This window comes from Adelges cooleyi, unplaced genomic scaffold, assembly GCF_023614345.1.
Source record: "Adelges cooleyi isolate 19-005CV unplaced genomic scaffold, UGA_ACOO_1.1 ACOO_flye_CR_arks_rails_tigmint_CR_PRNA_8, whole genome shotgun sequence".
In the NCBI taxonomy this organism is placed as follows: domain Eukaryota; kingdom Metazoa; phylum Arthropoda; class Insecta; order Hemiptera; family Adelgidae; genus Adelges; species Adelges cooleyi.
The window spans coordinates 523,605-534,596 of NW_026096513.1; the positions used below are offsets into that span (position 1 = coordinate 523,605).

Below are 10,992 nucleotides of genomic sequence, written 5' to 3' on the forward strand. Positions count from 1 at the left end.
ACAGATATATTAATATTTTAGGGTTGCTACCACTTTTACCAAATTGCATAAATTACCAATGTCCATGCTGTTTGGCCTCAGATAAAGATACACGGATGTCGCTTTCATCTAACACAATCGTGGAATAGAAATATCCAGCAAAATGGCTTGAGTATTGACTATAAAAATAAGAACAGTGATATTAGAAGTAGTTCATGCTACGGTATACCATTTTTAAGCCCAGAAAGTTTATCTGAGTATTTTGTAAATTATTTAATGAAATCTAAGCCCGACGATGAAAGAGTGACACGATTTGCGGATTATTTGGTAGATGTATGTATGTATAAGTGAAGAGCTCAGTATCCACCTGAAATATGGGCTCAAGCATCAGCAGAGCCAACTTCAACCACAAATGCATGCGAGTCGTTCCATTCCCACTTTAATTCTAGCTTATATACATCCAAATATTTTTATGCTTATAGAAAGGTTTAAAAAAATTCAAACAGAAACATATATTAAATTAAATAATTTAAATGACACTTATAAATTTCAAAGTTCTAAAACAAAACGAGAACATGAAAAATTACAAAGTTTTCATTGCAGTTTACATGCAATGTAAACTTTTTCCATTTGATAAGAACTCGGGCGCAGTTTACATATATTAATACTAAGGATAATTTTTACATAGATAAATATTATGTAGGTATAAATTGTACAACATTGTTCGCAGAAATATTATGTTTATATTTTATAGTAATTAACAATATTATTGTGCGTATTATATATATTTAACAATATGATCAAATTGTGAGAAAATATATAATATATTGTTATATTTTTATTATAACAAAGTTGTTCGAACAGTATAATAAGTAGATTATAAACTACACGTCATGAGCATTAGCAATTATTTATAATTATTTGTAATGTTTGATTTGGAGCCAACGGATGAGATATACCTACCTTGGCAACTAAATAAATGAGTACATTTTACTGTCCACTTTTAATATAACCGTTACTACTTACCAAGAGAACCGTAATTATAACTGTGGTTGATCCTAACGTAGATTATGTTTTTTAATGTCCTAATATAAAGGATTAGGAAGAGAATATGATGTGTTTCCCCAAGGAAAAATCAGCAAAACATTAGTTAATAGTTACTACACATGTGAAATGAGTAATAAGTAATAAGTAATAACACACACAGTAGTACAAAGGCCAACACCTAGGTTGCAAAAGTATAACTAATATTATGTCAAAATAATAGTGAAAACATACAAATTTAAAGACATTTGTTTTCAAACGTAAAATCACTTTTTTGGGCTGTATGAGTAGTTCCGTCCGGAGTTAGTCAGTACGACTCAGCCTAGCACATTTTTGAAAATAATAAAACAACAAAAATCCCTTACTAAGTTTAACTCAATAAAAATTCGTAAGAATAACAAGGAAATAAGGAAATAATTAATTGGAAGTTAACGTGGGTAGAACGGGAACAAATCAGGTTGAATAAACAAAATCATGTTATTACAATTATTAAAGTTATTTTCAAGCCGTTATATTTAACTAAAACAATATGAAACAAAAATAATTACATTAAAACCTACGTACACACAATTTTGTATTTTTCGTTATTTTATTTTAAATACAAAATTACCATTAAGCTCTAATGACTAGAATGTTTAACATATTTGAAACACAAAACATATCATTACAAATAAACATTAACAACATAATATTGTTATTGAAGTTTTGATTATTTAATTGCATTTTCTCTCTACATTTTAGGTGTTTTCGGTAATTCGAATATATTATGTAGATATATTAAGCATAATAATAATAACATGAATTTTATAAATAAAAGCAAGATAAAGTATAATGTTTAATACATTTTTCACGCAAAGAGTATTCAGTAATAAACATCATATATATTTACAACAATACGTATACATTTATACACGTATATATATATATTTACAAATTATCTTTAATATTCATAGTAAACAAATATCTTATCTTAAAGGATAATTGTTAAAAGTCAAGTAGCAACTAACATATTATAATTACCTAAAATACCTATCAAAACCAAATGATGTAATTAACTATAATTACTGGTTGATAAGCCAGTTTTAAATAAATACTTTTTTTACCATTTCAAGTAAGGCGAAGAAGGAAGTGCGGATGAGTGGTGTGTGTGTGCATATAAAATATATTATTGCAGTCTACTTCACCCGGGTCTATACCTTTAAATGATAATAGTTTAAAAATAATTTATCCAAAACTAATTTGTCGACCAGTCATTAGTACTTCATTCCGCTTTTCATAGTTAAATCTGTCATCCCTTAAAATTAATATTTTGAAACTGAATATTAAATATAAATTTAGACCATTAAATATTATAAGGATTTTTTTAGAAACTTGTTTAGCTAAAACAATTATTTTATAGAAAAATTTACTGTACCATTAAATTTCAATAGCCCTACTTATTTTTCAGCTACCTATTTTTACCTATTAAATTCAGAGTGTCAGACTACTTAACGTTTTACTGAAGTAATAGATTTAAAAACAACATTGATAAACGTTTTAAAGTTGGCTTGGCAACTACTTGTATGTATATTTTTTAACTATTTTACTTAGTAACGTTTGATTTTAATGAAACAAATACAGCGAGTGCGGCAGAGAGGTATGACGTTTTTCAAAAATCAATGTCACTTTTAAATTTTTTCATAGATCAATTAAATAATACTATTTTGTTATCACATAAAAACAATTGGCTTAAGAGGCAAAAAGCGATGGCCCTTTTGATCAATAAGGTCCTCCTTTTGCAAGCACTCACAATTTTACAAGGGGCCTCATTTCACTGCGAGGGGACGTCGAGTGGCCCCTACTATCGTCAGATCTGTTTCCCTGAGATTACTTCATATGGCGGAAAGCTTTTATTTTGTGGTTCTCGAATCAAATTTATTTATGTTATGACAAAATGGCATTATCTCTCTGCCAGACCTGTACGCCGTTGTTTTAACTATAAATAAAAACAAATGTTTAAAACTACAATAGTATTTATATTACCTACTGGAAACACTTCGACGTTATCAACTATCTTATTTTACAAAAAAAAAAATCCATATTAAGCCACTTCTAGGTCTGAAGAATCGGGATCTTCGTCGAGTTCTTCCTCTTCTACGTGATGGTGTATCATACGCATGTGTTCTCCACTCCTGGCCGCCGCCGCTGCTGCCACTGCGACAGCCAACCCGTTGGACACTCCAGGCTGGTCGACCAGATGATGTTGCATTTTTCTTAATCTATCTTGTTCTTCGCGTCTCTGTTTTCGCCACTTGGCCCGACGGTTTTTAAACCAAACCTGTAAAAAAAAAAAAAAAAAAAAACAATCAATGCGAGACAATATAAATAAAGGCTAGTGCTTAAGATTTTCGGCCACGATAATAACGCATGTACGTAACCCGTTCGTGCAATGCGTTTAATGATTGATTAAATCGAAATTTTACCAAACCGACCAAATACCTGCACAGTGCACGTAAGCGTGCACTATTCGTCGGTGTAGGTAGTATAATATAATATATTATAGACAACATAGTAATATAATATAATAATTGTGCACGTATGCGGATAAACGCGCGCGAGAAAAGCGACACAGTTATAAATTGCATTATTATTATTATTACGAATATCGAATGGTAATATAATATCGTACACCCAGGAGAGTATACATCAGTCAAATAAAGTCTTTGTTCCAATTATTTCGGTTCCGTAAACATACACCAACGTTTTCACGGATCAGTTGACGTATGGCGGAAAATACTGAAGCGCATAGACTACATAATATATAGATATAATGTTATACTGAAACGTTTGACAAAGCGCGATTTTCGCATATTACATTGTACATATATATACAGGTATAAATACAATATGAATATGAATATGTATTTCATTGTTCTTTTTTTATATATTTCGCTCTCTCTCTTTTTTTTTTTTTAAATATTTATATTATTATTGTAGTGACAAAGTACTCTGGGCAGGGATATAGTTCATTTAAAACATGTTTAATGCTATTCTATAATTACTATCTAATCAGTAACATATATGTATGTTCGAAGAACACTAGCTAAGGCTCGATGGTTAACCCAATTAAACACTTACTTATAAATGTATTTTACGGTCTACAAAAACGAAAGACATGGAGTTTATAATTATCCATATTTGTGCATAGTTAGCGATTTTTAATTTTAAAGTTTAATTACATAAAGTAGAGAAAACCGATTGTATAATATTTTTAAATTAAATATATTCTCATAAAAAAGACATTTTTTTTGACAACTTAAAAAATTGTAGACCTATTTTTGGATTTTTTTACTAGAATTTTATTTTTGTAAAAGTGTAATTTTAAGATTTTGATGCCTATATTAAATACACAAATATTAGTCTATTTGTTTAACGAATGAATTTATGCATATTCAGGTATTTTAATACACAAAAATTCGACCCCTATATTTTAATAATATTATTAATAGGTATAATATAATTTTATATAATATTATTTTGGTACGTTAAAAAAAAATACGTATACTTTTAAATATCGTTGACTTTTAAAATAATCCCACCATAAATGTCGGAAAGTCTGGAATAGAGATTATAAATATTATTATTTTATCATTATTAAAATAAAAATAAATCACGATTTGCGGTTATTGTAGTCGTGTATATACATATACAAATATACATAATATACTGTATTGGTGCTTGGTATATATATTCAAATCGTTAAACTCGGACTTTTCTGTATTGATATACCAAATGTCTGCACTTCCCACGTCGGGATTTAACTGTAATGGCGGCAGGGCGCGAGGCCCTGAGGGAGCTTATTGAATTTCCCGCGTTACAGTTGGATAGCCTTACAATAATAATAATAATCATAAAAAAATCCGCAGCCATATTCTTATACATACAATATACATTTAGTAGTATTATAAAATAATAATGTTTTGCGAAAAAATAACACACCGTTTCATTTCTATTCAAAATGTTTTTATACTCGGCTGCGTCTATCCGAGGGAAAAAAAGGATTCCATACAAAATTGACGTATTGTTTTTGCATAATTCCTTCGGCCTCGCGGTTAACAGGATTCGTTATATTTATACAGAGTTACGGTTTTTTTCTGGTTTTGTATTTTTAAAAATTTCATTCCGCTCTTCTTAACCAACACACGTAGGTATAACGCATAATACGTACCTAAGTATAAATCTTAAGTCACAGGTGAAGTATACAAAATAAAAACGTTTCAAAATAGTGCTCACAGCCATTGGCTCAAAACTTTTTAAATGCCGAATGCCTACATAACATTACAGACAGGTTCAGCGCATCATCATGGTATTGTTCTTATAGAATAGGATTGTTTGAACAAAATATATTGTGCTATTTATTTACATATTTCCATATTGTTAGGAGTATAAAATATTTACTTAAAACAACAAATAATTTTTTTTTGGTCAGGTTGACGTATTGTAGTTGGGTAACTTTTATTTTATATTATATGCGATTTTTTATTTACTTGTCAAGGTGAATAATAAATATAGTTAAAATAAAACTTTCGTTAACAATTACATAATTTGGTTAAATCCAGTGGTGTATTGTTAAATAAATTCGTAGGTGTACGCCCTTTTAAGACTATAATTACCACAAATAATTGTCTCGCTCCGCTCGAATTTCAGATAAATGCGTTTAATTTTGCTCACTCTACTCAAATTCAAAATTAACATTTCCTCCAATATACTAAAAAATGTTCTCTTTCGTTTATAACTTTGTAAGTATTTTATACAGCACACTCACGTATAAGTGAACGTATATGTATTTAAAATTTATCTAATATCCTAACGCAGTATTTTTTTTTTTTTTTTATAAAAAAGGAAATTTTAATTTTTTTATTTAAATTATCTAACAATTGTTGTTTGTTTCGTATACGAAGTTGTGCTAACTTTCAAGTTGATGAATAGGTACAGTTAATTTAATCACTTAAGGAAATAATATATTTATTTGTAAATACAAATACGAAAACGATCGCAACAATTGGATTTAATTTCTATAATAATAATAATAATAGTGTATCGCATCGATATTTGTCCCAAAACGATGTATGAATTAATATATACATATATATAAAAAAGAGGACTATTGTTATTTTTATGGGTTTATGAATTGTGTGAGCGCAAGAGCTAATAATAATAAAAAGCTTTTGACACAATTAGAGGTTTTTCATTTATAAGGGTTCGAAGATCAACAAAAACACAGAGTGCCCTAAGTTGGTTAATCATCGACGGAGAAACTGTACAAACGCCGTTTCCCATTAATTCGTCTTGTAAACACGCGAATATTGTTACGGAAATAGAGAAAACGAAACCATATCATGCAATTTAATTAAAATAAATCCAGAAGGTTGGAGCGGTTCATTGTTACCCTAAAGCCACTCGACCGAACCCAATCAAAACACTCCGGCATAATATAGTCCCCTAAAACGAGAAGGAAATAGAAAGAGATCACTTAACCCCCGCGACATCTACATTATGTTCCCATCAATTACACCCCGGACGTGGCAATTGTATGCGTTATTAAACGACCGTTTAACGAGCCTGATGGAAAATAGAAAACTTAAAGCCCATTTGCCAAAAGTTACTATAAAAAGTCTGTACACTCGACGATCATTACCTCGACTCGTTCTTCTTTCAAGTCCACTTTGAGTGCTAGCTGTTCTCTGAGCACAACGTCGGGATAGTGAGTCTTCTCGAACGTGGCTTCCAATTGTTCCAGTTGTTCTTCCGTGAAAATGGTCCGGTGTCTCCTTTTCCTCTTTGCCGGCGGGCCCGCAAACATGGACGCCGCCGAACCGTGATGCGGTCCGCCGTTGGCACCGTGGTTGCCGGTTACCGCCATGGCCATCATATAGCTCGGGTAAATGCTCTGGTAACCGGCAGCGGCTGCTGAAACAAAAATATTATTCGATTTAAATTTAAAAGCTTTTTTTAAAAGGGGGGAGGGGAGATTAAAATTTCCGATAGAAAACTTTTGCAAAAGTTATGTCGGAATATAATCGTTTTCTAAAACGTAAGTCGAGTATGTGTTTTCGAAAATACACGTATGTAAATACAATCGAACACGAGAGGGTTGCACGCACGTTATACGTATTATGCATAAATGCACTGTACCGCGCCCAAGGCACCGTTGATCTGATTTGAACCGCTAACATGGGAACAATGCAAACACGTACGTCCGTTGCGCATTATTTATTCATGGTTGATTAAAGTTCGATCCCCGCGTAGTGGCTTTGCACACAGCCAATCCGGGCAATACTAAACAAAGGTCTTATGCGATTTGTTAGATTCGCGTTTGTTTTTCTAGTTTCTAATTTAATGTGCATTTACCGTATAAACGTGCGCATATTATGGATGGCTAGAAGCCCCGAACAGGCGAGTACAAAAAACATATTATGATTGGTCTGAAAACCGCAACTATGTGTCTAAAATTGCAAAAATACAACGAAATTTGAATATTCTTTTGTTGTCAAATCCGAATCATGCCTCGGGTATTCGAAATTATGCGTTTCGCCGTTTACATAATAACGGAATAACATTTAATCAATTATCAATATTATTCTGTTAAACAAAAAAAATACTAGTTTTCAAATTAACCATCACACGCATGTAAATATATATTTTTTAGATAAAAATATTTTTAGTTTTATTAATTTAATAAATTGAATCATTCATATACTATACTATTGAAGAAACAAAAATAATCAAAGTAAACGTACACGTACATAATATAGTCTTTTACTATAGGTAACCGTTTTTGCGATATTAGGCACATGCGCCTACTTATAATATCTACATAATATATGATATATAGCAAACAAAATATAATAATACAAAAAAAAAAAATATACCGTGTAAGTTTGTGTATGTGAAAAACGATTATTGTATCGATGCGTTTTAACGTATGTACTCTGTGGTGTATGTGTATATCCCCCAGACTACAAAACGCCCTTTATGCCCGATCAGGTGTAATTTCGCCATATTTATTATACTTGAAAAATGTCATATTTTATTGAATGGCACGCACAAAAGCGTTGGCACGACCGCCCGGCTTTACACGGTCCACAGGATCTTTTTGAATGCACGCGAGGCAATTATTTGCGAAGCCTTTGCATATCGCCAACTGATTTAAAACATATTATTATGTTGTGCCCACAACACGGCAACAAACTCCCTCTAACCGATCGCCGTTAAAGGGAGAATACAACCACAATGCGGTCCGCCACCCGTGTGTAAATAAAACTTATTTTAAAAAGTACACACATATCAATATTGTACGACATATTTTATACACAGACACGACCAATGCCGATAATAATATGTGTAAATTTGAAATATTATACCTACATAATATAGTAAATATTATTTTATTACTACATAAAATCATCGCGCGATTTCACCCAATTTTATTCGTATTGAGCGAAATGGTGGATAACAAAATCGGTTTGTACCTCATTAGAAATACAATGTAACTGGAAAACATAAAATGTATTTTTTATGTACAGATATATCTGTTGAATATAGGATAATGGTATAGTTAAATAATTTAAATCCACGCTCAAATCGCAATACGCATTATTTATAATCATAATAATAATAATGTGTGTACCTATACGATTCTTAATCGGTGTAGAGTTTAATTCGATTTTTAAAAATCACGAATTTTTATCTCAGTCACGGGTGCTATTTCACTAATAAAATAGACTATTTAAAGAAATAAAGTAATGAGATGAGAATCAAATAGGCCACGAGCGATTTTGATCAAATTTAACAAGAAATCCAAGTTAAAATTATGTAATTTATGTTTTCTTACAAGCTACTTTTATCGAAAATAATATTTTATGAAGTATTTTTTAATATCTCTTGAAAAACTATAATACAAATATTATATTTAATGATAGAAATAGCGGTTCATCGACCAAAATAATTATAATTTTATTGTTTTGGTTCTTAATGCTTTGAGTATATTACAAATCACACTAACTGCTAATAAAACGAGCAATTTAGCCAGGATAATATTTTTTCGTATTATATATTTATAAAACGAAATCTATCTTTCAGAGTTATTATGTTTTTAGTTTGTAGATTTCAGCAGTAGGTACAAACGCCTTTTAGTGCGTTAATTAATTAAATGCTTAATTATTTTGTTGTATAAGCATAGTTCATTACATAACAATCATAGCATTGTTAATACTCTATTAGTGTAAATACGATACAATATTAAAGGCGTTTAATTAAGAGTCGTTAAGTCCCATTTTTGGTTAGTTACTCAATATTCTATGCAAATGCAAAAACCTATTATTCCGCAGTGACCTTTTGTTTGTATTTTGAATTTAATTGTACATAAAAGTAAATTATTTTTTAAAACTAACCCTATTATATAATTGTGCAATAGTTTAATACTTTATTTAGATTAGGAACATTATAATAGAATAACAACAATACCTGACACCTACACTTACTAGTTATTGGAATTTTGGATACAACAAATAATTTATAATGTTATAATTTTATTCGATAGCTCAGTTAAAAAATATATGTACAAAATTACGATTTTACATGAAAGTATTTTAAAGTTTATCCTCTTTTGTTTTCATTAGGTACTTAAAGCGTTTTTTATACGCTTTCTGTCGGTTGAAATAGACTTATTTATTTGTCGCGTTTTTGCAAAATATTGTACAATAAATATCATTTGGCCAAATATTTCCTTAACGTATTTTTTTTAAATTAGCCATCGATATAATATCTACATAATATATATTCCCGGGTAAAATTCATAAAGGTATTTCAGGATAATTAACAAAAAAATATTAGGTTTAATATTTTCAATTGGGTTTTAATAATTTTGCCAGGGTTTACCTAAGAAATTGGCGGCCGTAGAGTGCGCATAACCGGAAGCAGCAGCGGCGGCTGCCAGTTGTCCAAAGTTGATGGGTTGCTTGAAAAACCCTGCGGCCGCGGCGGCGGCTGCGGCGGCCGAAACGTGGCCGCGGCCGACGGCGTCCGGTCGGGACGGGGCCAGTATGCTGTCGATGGTGAAAAGCGACGAGCCGACGGCCGAAGTCTTCGGCACGGCTGCGGCGGTGGCTGCGGTTGCCGTGGTTGCTGTTTGTCTCTTGTCTGTGTCGCCGTATTCGCACGGCTGTGTTTGTGTCGGCGGTACGCCGCGAAAATCGCCGATGGCCGTTGGCCTTTCGGGCCGGTTACCGTTATCGCCGAGGCCCGCCACGCCGAAACTTCCGAGGAACACACGTTGGCCTTCCAATTTCATGTACTTTTCTGCTTGTCGCGTTAGCGTTCACGAAATCTCGTACCGCTGGCGGGTCATCAAATCGGACAGCAATAACAACAACGGTAATTATTATTAAAGCGAAAAAGGCAAAAATAACAACAACAACAACAACAGTTAACAACGAACGTCGATGCCCGCGGTACGAGTAATAATAAAATAGTATGATTTTGTTGACGATTGGTGCGCGCGCGGTAAACTTTTAATATAGTCGTCAATCGTTTAAGTGCCGCGCTACATTTGAGTGCCGCAACGGATTCATCCGGTGTCGGCCGTTGTCGAATCCGGAGAACGTGGCCCGCGATTGGCTGACGGTCAGAGACGTCGACGCACCCTGTCCCTTTCACGCACCCCGAGTGGGCGTGATCGGTGTCCGTGTAATCGGCGCCGCTCACCACTTATTTATCCCTCCGTGCCGGCCCTCGTTAACGTTAACGCGTGTACCCCGCTTATCCCCACCCCGATAACGTTGCCGTGATGCTATTTTATCATTTGTCAAAACATCATAATCGTTTACCTTTCCTCGACTCGGTTATTAGGCGGGTAGGCACCTACCTAAATACCCCCTCGGTATGTGATCTAACCGAACATGTCACAATAAACATAGTACCGTGTTTTGC

General features: G+C 32.6%; 1 protein-coding gene across 1 annotated transcript; it reads right to left on the minus strand.

The window, feature by feature from the left end:
• Positions 1 to 2,955: 2,955 nt before the first annotated feature.
• On the minus strand, positions 2,956 to 10,354 carry LOC126845865 (homeobox protein goosecoid-like). The gene is made up of 3 exons (XM_050584855.1): positions 9,943 to 10,354; positions 6,701 to 6,972; positions 2,956 to 3,340 (listed from the first exon to the last, which is right to left on the minus strand). The coding sequence occupies exons 1-3, from the start codon at positions 10,352 to 10,354 to the stop codon at positions 3,104 to 3,106; spliced, it is 921 nt and encodes a 306-aa protein (XP_050440812.1). The 3' UTR covers positions 2,956 to 3,103.
• Between the last annotated feature and the right edge of the window lie 638 nt (positions 10,355 to 10,992).